The sequence below is a fragment of the Aythya ferina genome, assembly GCF_964211825.1.
Source record: "Aythya ferina genome assembly, chromosome: 6".
In the NCBI taxonomy this organism is placed as follows: domain Eukaryota; kingdom Metazoa; phylum Chordata; class Aves; order Anseriformes; family Anatidae; genus Aythya; species Aythya ferina.
The window spans coordinates 3,099,934-3,124,971 of NC_140303.1; the positions used below are offsets into that span (position 1 = coordinate 3,099,934).

The 25,038-nt window shown below is 42.0% G+C and overlaps 1 protein-coding gene across 2 annotated transcripts in view; it reads left to right on the forward strand.

Annotated features, from left to right (window-relative positions):
• SATB2 (SATB homeobox 2) overlaps window positions 1–25,038 on the forward strand; it is a 136,442-nt gene that overhangs the window by 69,858 nt on the left and 41,546 nt on the right. For both annotated transcript variants that reach the window (XM_084523961.1, XM_084523960.1), the window contains exons 7-8: window positions 8,622–9,094; window positions 24,144–24,356. In XM_084523961.1, coding sequence (XP_084380087.1) covers window positions 8,622–9,094; window positions 24,144–24,356 — 686 coding nt within the window. The remainder of the gene's footprint in view (window positions 1–8,621; window positions 9,095–24,143; window positions 24,357–25,038) is intronic.

Below are 25,038 nucleotides of genomic sequence, written 5' to 3' on the forward strand. Positions count from 1 at the left end.
GTATACACACAGTTCTATATGGAGAGAACTATGCCAGAACTTTGCCATGCAACTCAGGTCACTGTCAAGAGATAAAACTTGTACCAGTTACCTACTCATTACCCAGTATTTTGGGTTCATAGCATTTCAAATATTTTTTAGCTCTATTTCTCAATAGATATTTCACTTCCCAAGTGTCATGCATTCTATTTTTATCAGAAGGACTATCACTGTATCAGAATTCTTTCACAACTGAAACTCTTAACTTGTGTGAATCTTTTCTTTTTGCCTGATGACACAGCTTAGCTTGGTGGGAGGAAGTTAGGAAGGCAGAGGGCAGAAATAAAAATACTGTGAACTTAAAAATAAAAAGACATATTTTCTTTGTCTGCGTATTAAGAACAGTTCATTTTTTTGCTCCTGCCATCAGTGGCTGTCAAAATATAGCTTTCAGTGGATGTGAGTTTTGAGACTGTGGCTGTCTCAAAGTTTTTGTGGAATGATGAGTCTCTTCTGTTTAAAGGAGGAGGGCTCAGTTATTTCTATTTCAATAGATCTGGAACCAGCTTCCATAAGAATAAGCTTTTATAGCTTCCTTAAATAGAGAATCTGCTTTGGCTGCTCTTTGTTTTTTCCAGTATTACTGATTGTTGTTGTGTGCTGTTTCATTCTTGAAAGTATGTTTGCTTACTTCCCATAAGGGATAGACAGAGCAATGTGCTTTTCTTTTACTGTGTTCTAGACGCCATTCTAGGTTAAGAGAGGTTAGAAATAGGGTTCAGACGGGTTCCCAGCTTTGTTGTTTCTAGGCTGAAGGAGCCTAGGATTGCAGCGTGGTGATAATGCCAGTGTGAGTCTGGTGAAAATATTCATTATGTGCTTTGATGAATAGTTTTGAATTGTTCCTCTGAAGCAGATGTTGCAGAAGCCCCATGAAAAGACACACCAGATTATTATCATGCAATGTGTTTAACCTTTAAAAATAACCTATTTATTGATACATGCATATGTGTATGTTAATAGGTGTTTTTAGTTATGTGTGTATGTGTATATATATGTATGTATATACATATACAGAGAGATCTTGACCTTTAACCTTTTTAACTAACCAGTTACCAGTTGAGGCAGAAATGTTATTTTTTTTAAGAGGAGATAATTTCATGTGCTATTTGGATATTAGTTGCAGCTCTGGCACTAAACCAGATAGGGTCATTTAGGTCAGCTGTGTGGCTCTTGACATTACTGTAATTTTTGCTTTGCTTGCTTTTATACTCCTGACTGTTTTTATTTCACTAAAAATAGCACTTTCCTCACTTTCTTACAGAAAATGGTAAGAAAATAGAATAATTCACAGGCAAGCATTTCAGCATCTCGATCACAAAAAGGACCTAAAGATTGTTTCTGACTCGAGTACATTCTTACAGTCTGTAGACTGCTGTGCTGTTTTATAGGGAGAAAAGTTCCTTGATTTGTACTGGACATGAGGAAAAAGTAGAACCTCTCTCTAAATAAAAGCTTAAACTTGGCACATTTCAGCAGGAGTTAGAGTTGACTACCGGTTTCTCCACCCGCATTAGAATTTTGTATTCCAGTCTTGTCCCTGATGTTAAGTACCAGTTTGGGGGATTTGTGTGTGCATATTGTTAAAAAACAATTTACCCACTGCAGTGTGTTCCAGGAGCTCTATGAATTGTGGCTCTCTTGGCTATTCCTCTGTATAAAGAGAATTAAAAGAGATGCCTTTTTTTTTTTTTTCTTCTTCTTCTTAAGCTTAACTTTTCTCTAAAGTAAATGCATGTATAAATTTCAGCTTTGCAAAATGTCTTTAATTTCTTGTGGCTTTTTTGGATCAGTGGCTCTCACTCTTAATAGTAGATGTGTCACGGCAGGAGGATATGTCAATTATCTGAATGCCATCTCATGTGCATGCATGTGGCTGGAGCTGCAGATATTGCTGCTGCAGGGAACATATGTCAGTACAACAGAGGTTGGAAGCATTTCTGTAGAAAAACTGCCCAGCCATTCGTCCCCTCTATTTTGTCCCTGCCATGCAGAAGTTTCTTATGACTACTTGATTTTATTCCTTTTTTTTTTTTTTCTTTTTAATTCAGGGATACCAACTGACACTGCTCAGGTAACCTCACTCTCTCAACTTAATGGTTTTAAAATGTCTCCTGTTCCAAGCACAGTGTTATTCTCAGTGAGGACCGGTTGTGCACTGAGGCTGCGACTTCTGTCCAGCCACTTTTGTTTTCTTAGTGAATATAGAACGGTCTTCTTCATTTTTAAAAGCAAATACTTTTTTAAAAATCTCTAGAATTTCAAAATAATTTTTCCTTGATATGTAAAAAATATTTTGAACAAACAACATGTTATTTCAAAATGAAATTTTGTTGAAAGTAAGAACTAGTAGAGATTAGATTGGAAAGGGAGGAAGACCTGAAGCTTAGACACAGTCATAAGCTTTCCTGGTGTGAAAGCTGCGATGTGACTGTCTCTCATCATGTGGCTTTCATAGTATACATAATCTATTCTGTCACTACAACAGAGTTGAATTCTGTTCATTCCTAGTATCTGAAGGGTTTATGTGTCTGTCTTAATGATGTTTGTGTTCTGTCTCATTCCTTTCATCATCTCTGATATTATGAGTCAGGAAGGGATGTGTACGTATCTCCCAGAGGGACTGCACAGTTGTCTGGGTTTTCTAGGCAATTTGCACCTCCTTCTTGAGGTGTCCATGAAAGGTTAGTACTTAAATAGTGGGACAGACTTCCATCACAGTACTGTGACAGGGAGCAAGATAATTTTATATCAGATGAGACAATTAGTCCATCTAAACCAGTATGCCATGTCATTTCTGTCAGTTCTGAGTAATGTTTCCCCTAATTCTCCTTTTCCATTTTACACGACCAATATTTATACATTAGACTTTGTGGTCTCCAAAGCGTCTTCAGTGTAATGCTTTTCTCTGCCACATGAAGAATGGAGTTCATACTGCTTTATGCCCTCCTTAGCCTATACAGTAACCCAGAAATAATCTAAAATTAATTAATGGATTATATTCTTCCTTTCTGAGAAGCGGCTTTGGAAGCAATGCAATCCAGGAACAGCCCGTCAGAAGAATATGACTTCCTATGTTTAAGCAGAATTGACAGAAAGCATGTTAGCATCTGTGGGTCCCAAGGGATGGTGTGGATCTCGTCTCAAGGACAAGAGAAAGTCAGCTGCACAGAGATAGGCAACAATATTACTTCACTCTGCTCAGTTTCCCCAACACTGATGCTAATCAAAGGCCTACTTTTATGATGATTCTTCCAAAATACAAAAATAGTGACTTTTGCTTTGGTGGGAACTGGGTGATTTGCAACACAACAGAGAACAGACAATGGCCTTTCCTGTCTGTTTTCCATTTGGCTTGGATAAAGGCCTTTGCTACCCACAGCCAGCGGCCAAACAATTTCTGTATGTGCTCTGTAGCTATTTTGAGGTTATTTGCTGTCCTGCAGGAGTAGAGGAAGGGAAGGGTTTTAAAAGTTACAATTTCCTATCAAGCGTACCTCTCCAGTCAACCTACATTTTATCCAGTCTTGACTGCAAGAACAAACACTCAGCCAGAGGTCAGACAGTAAAGGAAGCCAGTGAATGACTTTGGGTAAATATGAAGATTGGATGTCGAATGAAAATGAGACTCCCCAGACCAGCCCTCTACACTGAAGTGGTTAAGTGGGCTGTGATTAAAAGAAATAAGTAGTTATCCTAATTATAGATGAAAAGATACAGAATTACCACTTTAAAAGCACCTCCTGTGCTCCTGAGTGGCTCTGTTATTTACCAAGTAGTAGTTCATAATTGCGTACCATAAGCAAGAGGGCACCTTGTTGGAGTAGTGAAGCCGCCCCGTCTCTCCGAGTCAGAGGGTGGTGTGGTGTTGGAGAGTGCTTTATCCCCCAGGTTCAGATCTTGCCCTGGTGAGTAGGGTGGTGCTAAGCCATGAGAAGTTGTGGGAACCTTTCTATCTAAAGTTTGGTGCTGGGCATAGTGAAACTCACAAACAGAGCTGTGCTGGCCCAGGCCAGCTTGGTTTGGCCATTACCGCTGCTGGTAATGGCTTTTATGATCACCAGGTTTTAAATAGTAAAACAAAGAAGCAAGCTCTGAAGCCATTGCACTGGAGAACAACCCTGGGGTGGTGACATCCTCTCACAATTGAAGCATGGCAGTTCTGCCGGCTAGTAACATATTGCAAAATGTTTCTTTACCAGCCTCTTCCTGTTCTGTTTGGGGCAAAGTGCCTGTGTGCCCATAGTACTGAAAAGTCTGGGACTCGCTGGGTGATGGGTGCTAGAGGGTCCTCTATGACACCACTGGAGTGCAGTGCTGGGAGACATGTTAAGCTCTTGCTCTCCCAGCTGCATCCATTATTGTGTGTGCTAAGGAATTTAGTTTCCAGTGTCGTCCGTCAGTTCAGTGCCGTTCCTAAGCCCTAAATACCCCACAGGCTCTTTGTCAGAATGTTCCTATTAACAGCTTGGTGAAAATAAAGGGTGAGGGGAAGGGAAGGTGGAGAAATAAATCTTATTTTAAATCTCTTGAGCTAGTTTCATTTCAAATGGAAAGTTGCATGTGGACCACCCCAAGCTATTGTGCTGGGGACTGCATCAGTTGTTTGTGTAAGGAAGATTTGGGTAGAGGTTAAGAGCATCACACAGGGGAAGGCTGCATTGGGTTGCTTTTGTGCTGTATCCAGGAAGTTTCTAACTCAGTATGAAGTCAAAATACATTGACGCACGTGGTAATCATTATGAGAAGAGAAAGGAACATTAAAACACGACAACTTGCTGCTCCCATTCTGGGGATTATGTCGGTCTCCAGCTGTTGCAGGGGCAGTGACATGTTGTGGCAAAAGGAAGGGCAGACACCATCATGGAGCACTCTGTGAGCTGCTTGCTGAGCTCAGGCATGGTACCTGTTATCCAGACACCTTGTATCTGCCTACCTGGGGTATGGCTTCAGGAGAGTGGGCTCTGAAATACAAAGGTACGGTTGTACTTGGCTTAAAAGAGCTCTCAGGGGAAAATGCTGAAGAATTGTATACCAGGCAGCACGATGCAGGGAGAAAATGCAAAGTCTTTTGCTTTGGTCACACCACAGATGGGAGGTAGGTAACAGCCTCCTTGACTAGCTTTTGTGGAACTAGCACAGGCATTGCTAGCAGGGGAGCTTTCTTAGCAATACTTGAATGTAGACTTCACATGTCCATAGTGCCCCATCCTTCACAGTTTAAAGACTTGCTCCTCTGTCTTCACTGTTTTGTACATCAATGTATTCAAGTTCGTAAAGGATTATGTGGGCTGTAAATGTACCCCGTTACAGTGGAGCAGTAGGAGACACAAGAAGGAAAAGAGAGAGACTGTAATGGGGTAGGGATATTGAAAATGGAGGACGCAAAAGGAAAAAACCCAGTTCAGGAGGATCTGAGGCAGAACATCAGTGTCACAACAGCTTTGTGGCTCCTGTATGCCTTTTTTTCTTAGATCATTGCCGGCAAGCTGACCTGCTTCTCAGGACTGTGCCAGCCTCCATCTCAGCATTGTCTCAGGCTTGCCCCTGTCCAGGCCTCGCAGAGCCCCCATCAGTCTGTAGTTACCAGCGAACAACAGGGAATCTAATATTGCAAGTGGGCTGGAGAAGGAAGGAGGCTTGAGGAGTTGAGTAATGCACATTTTTTCCATCCAGCGTAACTGTTAATGGTAACCTTTTATTATTGAAGTGGTTGAAGTGACTAGAATCCGGTTTGTTTATTGGTAATATATGTGTGGTTCTAAAGCCTAATGTGATCGAAAAAGGGAACTGATAATAAGGGAAAAATACACCTATGGAAGCAAGTCAGGTGATGTCTCTGTGTAATGTAATTGCAAGTAGCACTGCACAAATTAACAGCCTGGCAGCCTTTTCATCTTAAACTTTATTTTTATAGGGGTTTATAACTTGGCACTGATGTCAGGAGTGGGTGGAAACTTGGCAAATGTGGTTCAGCCCAGAAAGTGAATGTTATTTATATTTATTTCTCACCAAGTTTTCAAAAACACTTGGTTACTGTTTTTGTGTTCTAACAAGTAGTAATTTGTTGGTTTCAGTGACTTATTCTTGGTATATTTCTTAAACTGCAAAATAGTTGAAAAATTGTTTCAGCTCTCCTGAAGCTTCTCATGGAAGGACTCTAGATCTCCAAGGGTGTAAATGGAGACTGAAAGTAGTTCTTGTTGTATTTCCTTTTAGAAAAGTGCTCCAATTATTTCATGTGCACTGAGCAACATCTTTATTGTATTTACATGAGATTAATTCCTGATTCTGAAGTAGCTACTGCACCTTTGGAGTAATTATGTTTGGTTTTGCTGGCAACTGTGTGTATTTAATGGTATTACTCAGGTACAGGCTCACCGCAGAGAGGCTCGGGCGAGCATAGAGCCACATGCGCTCTGAATGGGCCATGACACAGAACATGGTCTTGAGCTGTGACAAAGCAGCCCCTCTTCCCCACATGCCTGCCTGCATGTGCCATCTCTGTATCAGGGCTCCGTCCCTGATGTTACTACTGCTCACGTTGATCTCTTGTCTGTTCCTAAAGTCAGAGAATAGCAGTCTAGAGCCTTGTGAAACTGGCTGTCAGGGAGAAGTGCTGGCATAATGGGGAGCAGCATTTGAACAGGGATTTTCAGTATTTTCAGCAAATTGAAATACTGTATTATGTCTCTAGCAGGCTGTGTGTAATGTATCAAAATGGCCAGTTATTTACAATAGTGCTTGTATATTGCAAGTATTCATTGCTTTTCATAGTTGTAATATCCTGCACAAATAAGCACTTGAAAAATCACTTGGGTTGAAACACTGGCTTTTGTGAAAAGATGGAATTAAGAATTTTATTAGAAATGTATTTTAAAGGGTTTGTTTTTTCAGCAAATATTTAATTAAAGGTTAAAGGTTTTGTGTATTTTTTCTTTAAAATAATAGACAGATGGAGTTAAAATTTCCTAACATAAAACAAAAATCTTTGGTACTAATTCACTTAGTTTTAAAATTCAATACTTGTGATGTTCTGGAACATCTCTAAAGATAGAAGTGGTGAGTGTTTGTGTGTGTTCTGGGCATGACTCCCTCCCTAGTGAGAATTCAGCCCTCTTGGTCTGAGATTAACTCTGGAAGGTGAAAAGAGCTGTCTTTCTATTTAGAAGGAAACAGATAAAATCATCAGTAAACTGTTAACCTGAGTATTAACTGTGTAAATATTTAAAGCTTTATATAGATTAAGTTTTTTAAAAAAGAGTTCAAAGACTTATACAGTTGTTAATCATTATACAAGATGTAACAGCATTATGGCATTTATGAAATAAATTCTGTCTTGTTTTTTGGTGAGGGCAACATACAAATGAGGTAGTAGTTTGCTAGTTGTGTGACACTGGGGCCCAGGACACATTTATATCAGATGGATAGATAAACACCTACCCAATTCCATGTAGTGAAGCTCATGGAATCTGCAACCTACTGTAAAATGGCTTCTGATTACTTAAAGTTATCTAACTAATAGTTTTACTTACATACTTTTAAAGCTTACTTCCTATTTCAATTTTTTTGTTGTTTTGTTTTTAGAGGAAATTTAGTTTTGTAATATGTGCGCTTAATTTTGCAGTTACATGAAAAAATATTGCAGTATTGCTGATGTCAGGTATTTAAAAGGGACATACCTGCATATATAATTGCAGTACATGCATTTGGTTTGTAGTGTTTTGTTCTTTCTTTGTAGTATGGTGGCATTTAAGATTAGTGGATCTTTGTTGGACTAAGCAATGTTATTTGAAGACTGTGAAACTATAAAATAGCACTATAAACCAGCAAAAAGGTTGCCATCAGAATCTGTTTTCTGTAACATGGGCATTCATGCACAGTTCCTTCAAGCTTTCCAGACAGGCTTAGAGTGGTGAGACTCTGGATACAAGAACAATTGCTCTAAAATCTTCTCATGTCTGAATCAAAGACATGCATGGTTTTGTAGAATGCTTTCACATGAGCAACTCAATTCTGCTGTAGTGCATCCAGGTGAATTGATGATACCTGATAACTTTATCCACACTTGACGCAAGGTAGAGATTATGTTGGAAAAGATATAGCTGCTGAGTTTGCAATGAAAAGTAGTGCCATGAGCTATGCAGGGAATGCTCTGGTTTCCATTGGATTGGTGTGGGTGGATACTAATTTAGGTTTCTTTCCTTCACCTAGATGACAGCGATTCTGAAACACTCACCCCTTTTAATAGTTATTCAATTTAATGAAAGATTCAAAAGCTAGTGACAGCGTGAGTGCAAATGTGTAAGTTCTTTTTTTTAGGAAAGGAGGCTGGAAGAACCTGCTACCAGTTTGGTAATGAGGCTTCCAAAGCAGTGGGTGAAACCTGAGAAGTACAAAAGAATCTTATTGTTGCTCTTACTTTGTACTGCTTTTGCTTATGTTTTTGTGAATCTTTTATGCAAGTACAGATTTGCAAACTAAAGCAGGTGCTGTCATGTGCCTGCAGTAAACCTTACCCAAATGGTCATCTTGTAAGTGCCAACTGAAATGACAGCAAACTAATTTTTCTCTTTTAACAGTGGAAAGAGTGGAAAGAGAAAACCTTTCAGACTATTGTGTTCTTGGTCAACGTCCCATGCACTTACCAAATATCAACCAGCTGGCAACCTTGGGAAAAACTAATGAACAGTCTCCTCATGGCCAAATTCACCACAGTACTCCAATCCGAAACCAAGTGCCAACGATGCAGACAATGATAAACCCTGGGCTCCTGTCTCCTCAGCTCAGTCCACAACTGGTGAGGCAGCAGATAGCAATGGCCCATCTGATAAACCAACAGATTGCCGTCAGCCGGCTATTGGCTCACCAGCACCCCCAAGCTATCAACCAGCAGTTCTTGAACCATCCACCCATTCCTAGAGCTGTCAAACCAGAACCATCAAATTCATCGGTGGAAGTCTCTCCAGATATTTACCAGCAAGTCAGAGATGAGCTGAAGAGAGCCAGTGTGTCTCAAGCTGTCTTTGCAAGAGTAGCATTCAACCGCACACAGGTATCCATTTCTATTTTATAATCAAGAAGTTCTGAGGGGGCAAAGTTGTGACTCTTGTGGGGCTGCATGGTTGCTGCAGATCAAGGCAGCAGGTGTACCACAGAAACAAGTCCAACCACCTGCCATTTTTCCCCCAGTCTCATTGTCATGACTGAGCAAGACTGTTTCTTCCTGGAACAGTTGTTTGTTTGCATTTGTTTACCACAGTACTGCTACCTGAGCTTTGCTCTCTAGCCATAATTCTGCTGGTGTGAGTTCTTCCCTGAGTTCCTGTCCTTGGTTATGAACTTCCACATCTGCTCCAAGGGACCGTGGATGTCAGCAGTGACTTGCAGCTGATGTCACTTTCTCAGTTCCTTTCTGTGGTAACCACTACTGATGACACAACTAGTACTAGAGGCTATGACTAAGACAAGTGTGCATAGGCCTATAGACAGTCTTGGTGCTGGCTGGCTGTGTAAGAGAAAACTGACTGCTGGAAAAGATGTCTGCCATTTGCAGCAGACCCATCTGACACAGGTTTTCTCACTCAAATAGTGGAATTCAGATGTTGAAATAATCACATGACAGCATCAGCTTAAGCCTAGCACCTGGAGTACCTTGGGTGAATGCAAGTACAGAAGGACAGGCTGTTTACATTTAACCTACTGCCAGATACCATTCAAAGCACACGAAGAATGGTCTCTAATTTGTGAAACACTGTAAGGCTAAAGAAATGGAAAGTGGCTTCATATTTAAATATTGATCCAATTTTCTTTTGTGCAATCAGAAGTGATCTTTTGAGATAAGCTTCACCAGCAAGACAAGACAGGCCACATGTGTATGTTTCCTGGAGTCTGTCTCTTGCCCCGTACAATGCCTTTGTATGTTCTTCTGGATTAATGATTTTCTTTGGCACTGCCATTTTGGAAATCCCATGTTATGAGGGAACTAATTAAAGTATGGAACACGTTTTTATTACTTCCCTTTTTCCATTAAATTCCTAAGATGGCTGCACTCAGAAAAAACATTCATGTTCAATCAACATGACTTTGAGTTCTGGGGTTAGCCTTGAGGATATCAAATGAAAACTACATAGGAATGTATGAATATTTCCTCTTTAAAATGCTGCTTTTAATTTGAAAAAGCTTTTCATCCCTCTGGGATCATAACCCGTTGTATATAAAGCCCAGCATAATCAAGGTAGATGGTATTGACACAATGTCACATTCTGAACTTGAGTGAGAGGTCAGTAGTAACAGCTGGGGTGGGTTTTGCCACTGTCATTGAACATGAAGCTCTGCTTTAGCCAGATGGGGACAGCTGGATTGGTAATACCCAAGTCTGCCATTAAACCAAAAGTTCATCCCCAAATGAGAAAGCTGTCATACAACTTGTGTGTTAAATCAGCAGTTCTGCTATAGTATTTAAAATGAGGCAAGGTTTTGATTCTGTTTGTCTAGGAAACCCCAACCCTTGCATATCCCTGACTGAACATTGCATTTGACTTCCCAAGATAGTAAGTGAAAAGATGGGTATTTATAAGAGACCACTGATCTTTTCCTAGCAGTGGTACAGCATTTCATCTGCCTATGGTGTTCAATAGCAGCAGTGATTGAGATTGTGCCACACTCAGACAATCTGAAATCTGGTCTAAAGCAGATGCAGTATGTTTTGTTTGTTCTTACTTTACTGCAGTACCCCTGTATCCAGTGTTTTTTTCAGATTAAACAGGACTTTGGGAGAAATGTGCTTTGTTCCCAACTTCAGTGGCTACTGGCAGCATGTCTGTGGGTCAGGCAAACCTAATGGCATTTTCAAAGAACACCAAGTTTCACTGAATTTCAGTTTCTTCAAAGAGTAATGTGCACTATAACTGAGCTCTTGACTAAGCTCTCTCTCCACCCATATGCATTCCTCTTTCAGCCGAGTCCCACATCTTCTGTCTGATCATATCTGCGTTCCAGTTATATAGGAGAAAGAGGGCAAATACTGCTATGATTTTGCTTTAGTTATGGAAACCTATGCCTGAACCTTTTTAATATTGAATGTACAAACACTTGAAAATCAACATTAAGGAGATGGGTTGATAGACTAGCATGGAAGATAATTTCTGCAATGAACTGTTATGGGACATTCCTCGTGTACCTAACCTGATAGCAGAGTAGATATGTTCTTGGTATAAGTTTCAAATATCACCTTGCCTTTTGAGAGTAGACCTCTGTTCAGCCGCCTTCAGTTTCAGGCTGAAATTTTGATCTGGGACATGTCTACACCACACAGTACAGGACAATACAGAAAACTGCAAGATAGTGCTGACCTATAGTGCAGGAACTCCAGGCCATTGTCCTGTGCACTGCTGTGGAGAGTGCTGTGCTGCTGCTGGGATCTGAGCCAATGTCTCTTCACAGTACTGTACTTCGCCAGGTGTGTAGCTGTTCAGACTGAGCTCAGTCACTGGGAAAAGAGACCTGAGCAGCACTGAGTAGTCATCCCAAGGTAATGTCCTTTGAGAAGGTGCCAAAGCACCATTCCTGGACAGAACTGCAACAGGAAATAGGATGTTGATGCTCTGTTCTCCAACCAGTTTACACTTGAGGTCGGTATATAAAGTAGAGTCTGTAATTCAAGGTGCAAGTGTCAGTGGTTGTGTCAGTCCCCCTATCCTTTCACTGACATTTGCCTTAGGTTGCAGTAGCCGATGAAGCTTTTCTTAAAAAATAAAAATTGATCACTTCACTGTAATTTATCAGACACACCTAATTTTATATAAAAGGAAATAAATTACTTACTTCTTAGTCTTTTCTTATAAATAGTAAGATGTACTATACAGTCCATGGCAGCGATTCCAGAACAGGCAATTCTTAAACATACAAAAAGAGTTATTCATCTCAGGGATATGCTTCATTAGTCTACAGGGCCTTAATATAAAAGAGCGATGGATCTTATGTATAGCGCTTGCCCAATGAAACATCACTGTAGCAGAAGAGTGTAGGTACATATTTACACCTTATTGTTCTCAGCTTCTAATTCCAACTCAAATCAATCTCCCCTCAGGTCAGAGGCTGTCGCCCCAAGTAGTATGAAGAGGTGCTCAGACAGTCAGTGCACTCAGACAGCTCAGACAGTGCACTGCATAGTAGAAGTTGTGGGATGTTCCTAAACACCCATGATGGAGAAGCAAATTCTGTACAAAGCACTTGAAGTGGAGTTCAGGTCTGCTCTCACCTCCTTCCATTCCTCTTGCTGGGTCCTATGCTCAGGAGGTGCAGAGATGTGTGCATTTCTCTCTGGAAATGTTTGGGTTTGTTGCCTTTCACTTCAAGTTCCAACCTTAACAGAGATCTATCGTTTCTCGTGATAGCATCAAAGAATAGATGCCATGTTCCAGCCAGCTAATAATTGTATTAATCGCTGCATTATGGGCCACTGCTTAATCCTTCTTCACGGTAGCCCTGGAGTGCACATTAGCCTATAATTAAGTATAGCTTCATGAAATATGTACTGTGAGGCTTGTTTAATAGATAAACTAGTCTCTAATTTATTTTAAAGTCCAATGACCTACATACTCAATGCTGAACCCATTCCCCCCCCGCCCCTTACTAACATTATTTCTCCCCCGAGACCTTCCATCTGAGCAAATCTGTTAAATGAAGTAGAGGAAGCTTTGGTCCAAACTAGGCTAAATCCATCGGAACAAATGGCTGACACATGTATGTGTGCATGTGTGTATGGGAAGGGTGGAAGGAGGGCTGGAAGATAGAGAGGTGGAGTTGCATGGTTGTGAGACAGCCAAACCTTCTTCAAAAAGTTGGAAAATCATAGCTTAAGACAGCAGTATTTCCTTCTGCCTGTGGCCATCTTGTTGTGTGCACACATGAAAATAAAGTGCTTCAGTCTTTGTCATAAATACTGTGCTCCCACTGCAGTCCCAGTCTGAGATGGGGACTGAACACCTGGCAGCGTAGTGCATGCTCTGTGCACAGGAGAGCTGCACAGAGTGTTTGGCTAGGAACTAGCCACAAGGAGTGTTTCTTTCAAACACAAGGATCCAAAATGAACATTTTAAGATTTATTTGAAACTGAGTATAAAAACCCCTCAAAGTGGGTTTTTAGTAAATACTTTGCTGATTTTTAGTAAATACTTTGGGCTAACTAACCTATGGGCTACCTAACCTATGTGCCTTCTTTTTACATTATCATTAGAGAATCAATGTCCCAATTTTAATTCACCCTACTACAGAATCTAAATGTTTATTTATTCAACTGATGGGACAGTTAGAAGAGAGAGAGTTCATAGACCCCCCAGAGAGATGACAGGTACCTTCAAAACGTTTTAAATTGTTGTGCCCACTAGCATGTTTGTTTTATCTACAATCTGCTTAGCAATGATAAGAATAGTGTTTGTTGTAAGACACCCTCTTAGGCTTTAGGCATACTAGTGTATGCCAGCAGCACTGCAGCTCTGTACTACAGGTAAGGTCCTCTTTTGGGGTCTGCAGTGAGGCACTATTCAAATTGATCAGTTTGGTTGCGTAGCCCAAGAAGTGGGACTGGGGCTGTTCTGCTGCAGACCAGAGGCCCTGCTGAGACGTGTAAGAGGCAGGCAAAGAGGACAAAAGAGAAGGGATGCTTGAATTCCTGGCCCTGTGCTTAGTTGGCCATTTCCCTCCTTCCAAAGCAACTGGGGAGACCTCTGGCCCATACAGGCAAAGAGGAAGGGGTCAATTGAGGCAGTGGAGAAAGCTGGCCATGGTGAAGGTGGTTAGCAGCATGGCTGGGGCAAAGAGGTTCAGTTTTTTGTTCATATAATAATGTCACTTGGCTGTACCTGAGTTTTCCATGGCTGAAATCCTTGGCTGTAGTTGCAGCTCTGCTGGCCTGCAACCCGTAAGTTGGAAGTTTGCAGGCTCACCAATTTGAACATGTTGGTTGTAGACATAGTTTGTTCTCTACATTTGGACTGCTAAAAACTAGTAACCCACTAGTGGAAGGCTAGGCTTCCTTGGCTGGCTTCAGGTCTGAAAAACTGGATGCAAGGGTGTGGGTTCATTTGAATGGAAGGCAGAAAGCTGGATGAGGCCCATCAAACACTTGACAGTTATGTGGTCATACCTGCTATCTTTATCTTAAAATGGAAGGCATCTTCATAAACAGTGCTTACATGCAGCCAACCTGTAAGCTGAAGTTACTGTTAGAAGGGGCATTATCAAAAGCTTTGCTTTCAATAAGAATTCAGTACTTTTTGACTGTGTAAAACCACTCGATCTTGGGGGGGGGGGGGGGAAGGGAAGTCTGATTGATGCTGCAAATGCACGGTTATTTCACTTCCCAGTGATGACAGTTGAAATAGAGCTCTGGGCTGAGCAGCTAGAGGAGTGAAACTGTTAGGGGTAGAGCAGATGCATCTCATGCTTGGAAATGTCCTGTGTGCATTTCTAAAAGTAGCCAAAATTTTGAAAAGAATGGAGTGAAGGACATGCCTGCAAGATACAGGCTGCAGAGGGTGCACAGGATTTAATGTGCAGGGCAAACAGCTGCCCCTTGTTAGTTGTGGACCACCAAGGTGTTGTCAGAGATGGCTGGAATTCTCCAAAAAATCCTACCTGGCTTTAGCGTGCATCTTGTGTAAATCAGGGTAACTTCCCAAGGTGGGACAAGGGGGTTGCTGACCACAGCTGCTACTTAAGGTTACAGACTTCCTCCTGGAGAAGAATACATTCAGGAATTTGGGGAGACCTCAGGGCATATTCCATGTACTGTCTCCCTCTTGTGCTGCCTTGTCTCCTAGTGCAGCATTCAAGTTACAACCAAAAGGTTATCATCAAACTCGCTGTATCACAGGTTGTAACATGCCAAGGAGTGGGCAGGTGCTGATGGTTACAGAGGAAAGAGAGGACTGGTTTAAAGAAGTGCATGAAAATGCTCTCTTGAGTGTACTTTGTCCTTCTCTGAAAAGTTGTGTTGTTTTTGTTTGTTTTTCTAGTTGTTGTTTGCCCTTTTTTTTTTTCTTTGTTTTGTTTTGTTTTTAGCTAGTATGGAGTTACTGAAGTGATCTGTGATCTGCAAAATCCTTAGCTTTAAAGCAGCTAAATTGAATCCCGCTTTGCACGAAGAAAATGAACTTGCTCTCTTCTTCTCCTTGCTTACTGGGCATTCCTCATTGCTGCAGGCTCAGACAGGGACATGGAGTTGCAGTCCGAATGAATGGTCAGGCTGTAGGAGTCCAGACAGTCTAAATCACTGGACCAGGGAACTGCTTTTCTCCTCATTGGGAGTGCCCAGTGGACTGAAAAGCCTATAGACTGAATGAGTGTTTTCTATCATTTTTTAAAGCATCTTTTTTTTTTTTTTTTTTTTGCCAATGTTTTGACATAGTAGCCAAAACTAGTAAAATGTTTGGGCGAATAGCCAGTGCTTGTTTTACTGAACAGTCTTAGAAACTGGGAATATCCATGAACCTGAGGTTTTTTGAATGAAAAAGTTGTGGTGCCAGATACAAAGAGAGCTGGGGGAACAAGCATGTTTGGGCTGCATGTAACTCTTTTCCCAAAGAGCACTGCTCCTTCCCTCTTTTACTAGCTAGTAGTGGGGAAGCTGGCTTTCCAGTTTGCATGTAGGAAGGCAGCACTTACCCAGGTTGGCTCCTGCCTGCTTAGCTGGTGCTTTGCTGGGGCCTTTTGGGGTAAAAGCAGGTAACAATGCAGGGAGTGGGAAGCTCTGCCTTACCAACGTCAGATGTAGTGAAACTCATAATGAAATAAAATAAACTGATCCACCTTCTTTGAGGGATTCTGCCATACCTTGGCTGCAGGGGTGGGCTGTGGCATAGGGAAATGCAGGCCCAGTTTTGGATGCTGTCCTAGCTTGTGGTGTGACAGGGGGCAAGTCCAGGCTTCTGCCACAGGAAGGGAAAATAGTGCTACCCTTCATGCAAAGATGCTGCCGGTCAGGTATGGGGGGGCTGGAGGCTCTGGGGGCTCAGATCGCGTGGCCAGTGAGGAAGCTTGAAAGGCAGTCTTTGGAGGCAGGCAGGGAGGGAAGTGGCTGATGGCTCTTCATTTGTGTCTTGTTCTGCTTTCTTTGGCAAAATTCCCCTAAACTGGAGTGGGAACAGAATTGGATCCCTTAAGAAGATTTTTAAGATTATAAATATGCTTTGTTGAAATAGCTAACTCTTCCATCTCTGCTTGCTTGTGAGCCAAATCCTGGGTAGAATTCCTTTAGCAAGTAATTTTCCTTTGACTTAAGTGAGAGAAAGATGAGCAGCTTTAATGCTCTGCCTGGTATCGAGTGAGACATTCATGCTGCATTCATTGCCATGGTGCCTGTCCCATTGTGCGCAGACTTTCAATTATCGAGTGTTCTGTTTTTGTTTTTTAGGGGGATTTTTTTGTCATATTTTTCCCCCATAGAAAACTCTCTCTCACTGCATGAAAACGTTTCATGCTGCCTGCCTGTTTTATTCTTATGTGTAATGTGGCACAAGCAGCGTTCTGTTGTACTCACAGGAAAGAAGGCAGTCTGTAAGGGAAGTGCTTAATTTAATAAATTGCAGATTTTTTGTACATGGGATATTTGTTCCAACAGTGGGTTTTGCACTGCCCCAAATTTCAGTTTCAATTAACTTAATTGTATTCAATAGACTGAATGAAAAGATCTTAAGTAGCATGTGAGTCAGGCTTTCAGAATGTGTGCTTGTAGGAGGCGGCTACTGCCTGCTCAGCTGATGCACAGGAGTCCTGAGCCTTGGAAGCAAACGCACAGTTATACAGTGTGCACGAGCTCTGCGTCTTGCTCATTTTCCAGCATATTTCAGTACAAAGGTTTGACATGCATGTCATATAAATGGTGGCACTTTGTGGCTGCAGGTGGTTGGTCTTCCTCTGCCTGGTTTTCCCCATGCATCCACATTCAGCTCTACAGGCACATCCTGTCTTCCTTAATAAAAAGAGATACTATAATAAAAAGAGGCTTTATTAAACTAATGCAATAAAGGCATTTTCTTTGAGGATTTAAACGCTTCATTTTTAATAATAAAAATCAAATTGTCATTGTTGGACCCTGTATAAGTTTTATTCAAATCAGCCTCTAAATGCTGTCTGCCTAAGCAGCTCTCTCCTGAGATGTACGTATTTTAGCATTAGTTAAATGAGTTTAAGAATGAGGCTCATGCTGTGTCTATAAGCAGTGAATCTAGAGATCAAGAGATTTTTAAAAAAAATTTTTTTTAAAGAGGGACTGATGTGATGTATTCAGCTGCACTGAAGGGCATTAGAAGACAGCTAGTCTCCTGTTTATACTGATGGAAAACCTGTCAAAGTCCTTTGAGATCTGAAGCTCGCGTAAACGGACAAGAGCATTGCCTCTTGAGACAGAAGGAGTTGGTCAGGGAACAGGGTGCAGAGTTCTGCTTAAATGGAAACTGTGACAGGATGGATATGAAGGTGCTTGGTTTGGCTAACCACTCAAAAATTTCCAATGACTATCTAAACTAATTTTGCTGAACAAAATTGGAGTGGACACATTGCCAGAATAAGCATTTCTAAGAGACTTCTAGCACTTCTGCTTCATGTCCTAGCTGAAATTAGGAAGAGATGCAAGGGAGTGGAAGTAAAGCAGTAGGTGAAAATGAGCTGGAGTCGTAAGAAGCCTTCATATAGAGTTTATTCCTCAGTGCTGTATACTTAGAGACGAAGAGAAGTTTTTTAACAATTGATCAGTTTTTAAAAATTGGTCAGTGTATCTTATTCAGCCCATAAGACAATATTGGAGGTCTTGAAGTTTGAACATGTAGTTAATGCCAAGAGGCAGAGATGTCATGGCGTAAAACCCTAACCTGACATGAGAAAAATGCAGCAAGTGCAGTCGTTTCGTTTCCTTGAAGGGTGATGAGAAGTTAGTGCGTTTGCTGCAGAGCTCTGCAGGCTGACCTGCCTCCTCAAGCTTTCTGCAGGCAAGTTTAAATATAAGCAGTCATTTCAGTCTGGCAAAATCAATTTGGGTTTGTATGCTGAAGGTAAGAATTCAGTGTAGTTCACTAGGAATGAGCAGCTAACCAATGGTTCCCCAAGTGCTGCCTTCCCATGCTAGAAACAGGCCTTTCATGCTGAACAGGGATACTGAGAGGGGATAGGCTTGTATCACTGATCTTTAAGACTCAGATTTTGAATTTGAATAAATACCTATGTTTTCTGGTCCCGATCAGAGTCTCATCTAAACTTGAGGGGAAGCAGAACAGCTTTTTTATTGAGATGGCCAGTTACAAGTACTGCTTGGGCTTTAAGTACTGCAAGAGCAATATTTTTCTAGTATTTCAGCATTTTCTCTGTTGCTCTTGGCAGTAGCTGAAGTATGGAGAGGCACAAATAAACCGAAAGTATGAAAAAAGTGTTTATGCTTTTTTAGTCTTTCATATATATATATATATAATCTCCTTACACAGAACATACAAACTGAGGTTTAGCATGTGAGTTGTGTTTATTCAAGTTTTTGCCTTGGCCAGCGTTTCAATTGCCCAAAGCCTGTTTTGAACCTTTTTAAAGTTGTATCTGCTCTCATGGACACATCACTGAGGTCTGGATGAGGGGAAGTGCAGCTCCTGTCTGAGTCACCAGACCTGACAGGCGTGAGGTCCTGGCCAGCGCTTGTGAGTCTCCTGCTGCCTGATGGCCCTTATCCTCTTCTGTCCCCAGGACATCAGGGTCTGGGCGACACTCCAGCATAACCTCCTCACCCCAATCCAGACTACTTTTGAAAAGCCTTGTTGCAAAACTGTCCTTCATTCGCTCACTGGTAGTGCAGTCTGCTGTCCCACTGAGATCTCATTTACGCCTTTACAAGCCTGAACCAAAGCCCTTTGGGAAGATGGCAGAAAAACTTCACTTGCCTTTGGTCAAGCCTTTGTGTTGGCCTCAAAGGCTGTTTAGTCAGTCCTTTGGATCTGGAAGTCAGTCTGAATAACGTTTGCTCTACATTGTAGTGCATTATCTTTTAGAAGCTGCTTAGAAAAGATTCCATGCCCAAGAAGTTTGGGTTGTTTGTCCTGGAAATTCTGTAGGTAGTAAAAATAAAATAAATATGTTCACAAATGGGGTTTCATAGAATGAGTGCAAAGCAAACCCTCAAGACAGTGACTTTGCTGGCTTGTTTTTGAAAGACTAGATTTCAGCTAGTTGGAAAAAAACACTGTCAAAATTGCTCCTACCTTAAATAGCTCCAAATACTTTTTTATTTTGATTGGAATTTGGCTGCTTTCTCCACCTCTGGTTATTATTTTTTTAAAGTTAATTACGGATCCTGTGTGCAATTTTAAAAATGGTGCAAGTTCCAAGTATAAACCAAGCTGTGCCTGAGCAGGGTCCTTGTCTGGGGGTGCATGCATTAAACTTGTACATTGCCTCTTCAGTAACTGGCTTAAAAATCATATCCAAGAACGGAAAAGGAAAGATTATTATTAAGCTACCTATCCAAAAGTGTTTCCTGAAAGCAGTGTTCAGTAGAAGAGATCTGTTTGGTCATTTAAAATCAGTTTGAGACTTTCTAGTCCCTGAGGATCTTCTTTCAGGTTTACAGAGTTGGTTGCTCTGCAAATTACTATTTTATTTATTTATTTATTTACTTATTTATTTATTTAAATATGTGAGATGTAAGTAAGTCGGAATGAGCCAATGGAATTTTATAACAAATGTACGAATGCTGTGGGTTTCCCTCCCTCACTCCCTCAAGCAGAAACATAATTTGCAGAAATGAAAACAGTCTCTGGCTGGCTTTAGGGTTTTCTCAAAAATAGAAACAGTAGGGCTTGTCTGGCTGGGCCAGTTTCCTCACCACACACCTGGTGTATATCACTTTAAAAAATAAATTATGCCTCATTAAATTACAATTAAATGAAATCATGATCATTTGTTTTTCTGGAAGGAAGATGTTTTGCATATTGAAAGCCTAATTTGTTGCAGGTGACAAAAAGGCTGAACAGATTATTTAATATCTATTTTATAATGTTGCTCACTGGTTAGTTTGTGTATACTTCAGTAGCTCAGAATTATATTATTGTAAACGTTATTGCTCTCAGGATACTTTATTTTATTGTTCTACCCCATCGCTCATTTATCTAACCACTGTTGTTTACCAGCGTTATCTTTAGTTGCAGGAGGACATGCAATTTTTCCCTCTGAGTCAGTTTTCTTATTATCTATCCTGCTGTTTGCATGGCTCCAGAGCTGCCAAAGCACTCGGCCTACTACAGCTGAGCTGCAGACCAGCTCTGTGCAGCCAGACCTCCCACTTGGGGGCCTGGAACGGGCATCAGGGTGCAGGGCTTGGCCCCTCTGTGAGCAGCTGCCTCTGGTGCAGCACAAGCCTGGCAGTTTGAGGGAAGGAGCTGGCTGCTCTGCTGGGCTGGTTGCCTGCTTAGCAGGTGAGGCTCCCTGGCTCCTGTGCAGGACTGGTCACCTGAGGTGTCAGTACTCTTTGCCAATTCCCCTTCTGCATGGCTTTTTCTTCTTTCCAGGTATTTGTGAGGCAGTTGTCCCATCACTGCTGCTTATTACCAAGCCCATTTACCGAGGGTGGTTTATGGTAATAACATCAGCATGCCTGGTGATTGATTGAGCAGCAGTGTGAAATACTGCTACATCCCTAAAACAGGGGTGAGATCCTTTTAGAAGTAAGAGGCACAAGCTAGGGCTCCAAAGCCCCAAATCTCTCCCATGATATACCGCTTCGGGTGATGAGGCAGAGCTTCCAAGCCCCAGAGTTGGTATTTCAGGCAGCCACATACATACCTCTTAGTGCCATTACCAACCCACTTGTACCTGTACGTCCCTGATTTACATAGGGAGGGAATGACTACACTGAAAAGTAATTGCTGGCATGGTTTCACATATGTTTTTGCTCTCCATTTTTGAAATTGAACTATAGGTTTAAGCAGCCTAAGGTGGGGGCAGAAAAAGCTGCCTTAGAGTCAACTCCAGTAGTTTTCAGGTACCCGTCTTTCAAACTAAATCCATTCATTTTTGGATGCATATCTTTTGTTAAAAATAAATAAATAAATAAATAAATAAATAAGTTAAGTATCCTTTAAAAGACACAGAAATTTAAGAATTTAGAGAGCCTGTGGAAGTGATATTTATTTACTGCCTTTGGAGAATTTTCCATTGACTTTAAGAGGACTTCAGCAAGGCTTTTGACACCGTCTCCCACAGCATTCTCCTCAAGAAACTGGCTGCTCTTGGCTTGGACTGGTGCATGCTTCGTTGGGTTAGAAACTGGCTGGATAGCCGGGCCCAAAGAGTCGTGGTGAATGGAGTCAAGTCCAGTTGGAGGCCAGTCACTAGTGGCGTTCCCCAGGGCTCGGTGCTGGGGCCGGTCCTCTTTAATATCTTTATCGATGATCTGGACGAGGGCATTGAGTGCACCCTCAGTAAGTTCGCAGATGACACCAAGTTAGGTGCGTGTGTCGATCTGCTCAAGGGTAGGAAAGCTCTGCAGGAGGATCTGGATAAGCTGCACCGATGGGCTGAGGTCAACTGCATGAAGTTCAACAAAGCCAAGTGCCGGGTCCTGCACCTGGGGCGCAATAACCCCAAGCAGAGCTACAGGCTGGGAGATGAGTGGTTGGAGAGCTGCCAGGCAGAGAAGGACCTGGGAGTGATGGTGGATAGTCGGCTGAATATGAGCCAGCAGTGTGCTCAGGTGGCCAAGAAGGCCAATGGCATCCTGGCTTGCATAAGAAACAGTGTGGCCAGCAGGGCTAGGGAGGTGATTGTCCCCCTGTACTCAGCTCTGGTGAGGCCGCACCTCGAGTACTGTGTTCAGTTTTGGGCCCCTCGCTACAAGAAGGACATCAAGGTGCTCGAACGAGTCCAGAGAAGGGCAACGAAGCTGGTGAGGGGCCTGGAGAACAAGTCCTACGAGATGCGGCTGAGGGAGCTGGGCTTGTTCAGCCTGGAGAAAAGGAGGCTCAGGGCTGACCTTATAGCTCTCTACAGGTACCTTAAAGGAGGCTGTAGTGAGGTGGGGGTTGGTCTGTTCTCCCACGTGCCTGGTGACAGGACAAGGGGGAATGGGCTAAAGTTGCGCCAGGGGAGTTTTAGGTTAGGTGTTAGGAAGAACTTCTTTACAGAAAGGGTTGTGAGGCATTGGAACAGGCTGCCCAGGGAAGTGGTGGAGTCACCATCCCTGGAAGTCTTTAAAAGACGTTTAGATGTAGAGCTTAGGGATATGGTTTAGTGGGGACTGTTAGTGTTAGGTCAGAGGTTGGACTCTGTGATCTTGTGATCTCTTCCAACCTAGATGATTCTGTGATTCTGTGAAATTCTAATAGGGACATTCTGTATTGATCTTGGAATGCTTGAAGTCACGGGTTCAGGCTTCTGAGATATCCTGTTTTTGTTAATTTCCCTCAGTGTGGGAGCCTGGTAAATTTGGAATTTTTTTACAGTGTCCCCAGCTTCTCTGTAGGGTGGTAAACTCTGAGGAAGAAGCTGGGTATGAGCATGCGGCTATGCCACGGCTGCAGACAGTCACAGAAGCAAGGCCAGGGCCTGCCCAGCACCACACCTTCTTTAAGCTTTTTCCTGGCATGGGCCTGTTTCACTAGCTGGCTTCTCGCCAGCCTTCTCCTCCAATTTCTGGTCAGAGGGTCCCACTGTGGCTCAGTTCCCACTTCAGTTCATCTAGTAACTGTTCTGATAACAACAGGAAAATAGAAGCAGGAATCCATCTCTTTATTTTGTAGATTAGGAACTGAAAAAATGAAGCTGTGTGCAACCTACCTGCTGGTTGTCTGTGGAGCTTGTTTTGAGCACTTCTGGCATAAACTTTGCTGAAATAGAGCTTGCACATAAGTGTTCCAATGTAGATGTTTAAAAGCAGATAACAGATAAAGCAGATACAGACACACATTTGCTCGTCTGTTTTGTCAGGAATTGTAGTCAATAAGATCAATAAATAGTAAAAACGCTGGCATTTGGTCATTACTGGGCGGCCGCATGGAGTTGGACACTGTGCCTGCTGTTCTGAAGCACTCAGGCTTGTGGCAGGCAGGAGAAATTATCCCTCTCTGCTTCGTTGTACACCAGCACATGTAAACACACAGAGTTCAGGAAGTGACTGTTACCGCTTCTTGGAGTGAAATAGCCCTTTGTAAAGTGGGGAATGTAGCGGGGTGCCTCAGAGAAGCTGGTTGAATGCACTCCACTCTGGTGGTTTCCATCAGCCCTGATCTAGGCTTGTATATTGTGCCTTAACTTCTAGATAAGCTGTGGAACTACTGAATGCTTACAGTTATGCATAATTTTAATCCTGTCATTAGATTTAAGCCTCTTCTAATAGTAGTCTAATCTTTCCAACTCTTTTTTTTTTTTTTTTTAATTTTTTATTTTTTGGAAGTACTGTACTTGTTACCTCCTGGCGTAATGCTTTTTGTTAAAACTATGAGAATATGGTGTTCATTAATTGTTGCAACTTGAAACCTGGGGTATTTTAAAATGAGACGTGAAAGAATGGGTTAAATCACTAAAGCTAGAATCTGAGGCTTTATTATTTGTTCCATTTTTCTCCTCTCAGAAACAACTGTCCAAACCAAAATGAACGGACTGTAACATCTAACCCCAGCCAAACATTTTTCTTTATAAACCTCCTGCACAGCTTAAATGTCGGAACTAAATTTACCAAGCTTGGCAGATTTGTCAAAGATGAACAAAACTGCCAAGTGTTCCCAGCATCAAGTAAAAGCAGAGAGAGAGGGAGAGAGAGACAGAGACATATAACAGCTCCTAAAATATTTAAAGCAAGCACCTGGTGGTAACTGTAATTTCTTCTACTTGGCGTACCTGCCTTCATATCTAGCATCTCCATGCTCACATGCTTATTACAGTGCCAGAATAGGACTGTCCCAGAATAAACGCCAGCCCCTAGAAGACAAACACAAAATATCCCCTCTGGGAGAGACCATGAGATTCTGATGTAGGTTCCCAATATTGCTACCCAGCTGGTTACGCTAAACAAATTTAAAAAAACCAACAACAACACGACTGGACTTTTTTTTTTTTTTTTTTTTAACCAGGGCTTGTTGTCTGAGATCCTGCGTAAGGAAGAAGACCCTAGGACTGCTTCCCAGTCCCTGCTGGTAAACTTGAGAGCGATGCAGAATTTCCTCAACTTGCCTGACTCAGAGCGTGATCGTATCTATCAGGATGAGAGAGAAAGGAGTATGAACCCCAACGTGAGCATGGTGTCTTCAGCAGCCAGCAGCCCAAGCTCCTCCAGAACCCCCCAGGTAAGATGTGATTCCTCGTTACCTGTTTGTTGTGTGGTCCTTTTGATTAGTTCAGGGAAGGTATTCCTCTCTGCCCTTCCTCTGTCTGTTGTTCCCTTCAGCCAGGTGAGTTGTGGAAATCCTTTGGTAAGGTTTTGTAGCGGCTCTTAAGAGATGTTTGTTGGATTTCAGCAAGGCGTAGTAATGATTCTAGCTTTGATCAATGCCATAAACACAAAGAAGAATGTATGTGACATTAATACTTGCAAGGGTGCATATGGGCTTTACATATAGGCTGTTCGTATATGTTCACTAAATGCCTGCTGCAGACTGCATTATGGAAAGACTACTTACATAATTTTTAGTCTTAGGTTTGTCTGTTAGGTTCTGCAGAACACAGGAAATTTTGGGGCTTATGAAGAGTTTCATATATGTTGCAATAAAATGTGTGTAGTGAACAGGAGTTGATAGTGGGTTAGATAGCCTTTGCTAGAAATCAGTGCATTCTGTATTCTGCATAGGAAATGATGGTCCTAGAGTTACAGGTTTACACTAATAATTATTTGAAGTACTGAAAGTAGAGATGAGCAGGGCGCTGGGACAAGAGATGATGCTTTACAGTTTCAAACCAGTTAAGTCACCTCACTGATTTAACTATGTGTGTTTATTAATGTGCTGTCGCCACCCACTTCCCTGAATAGGT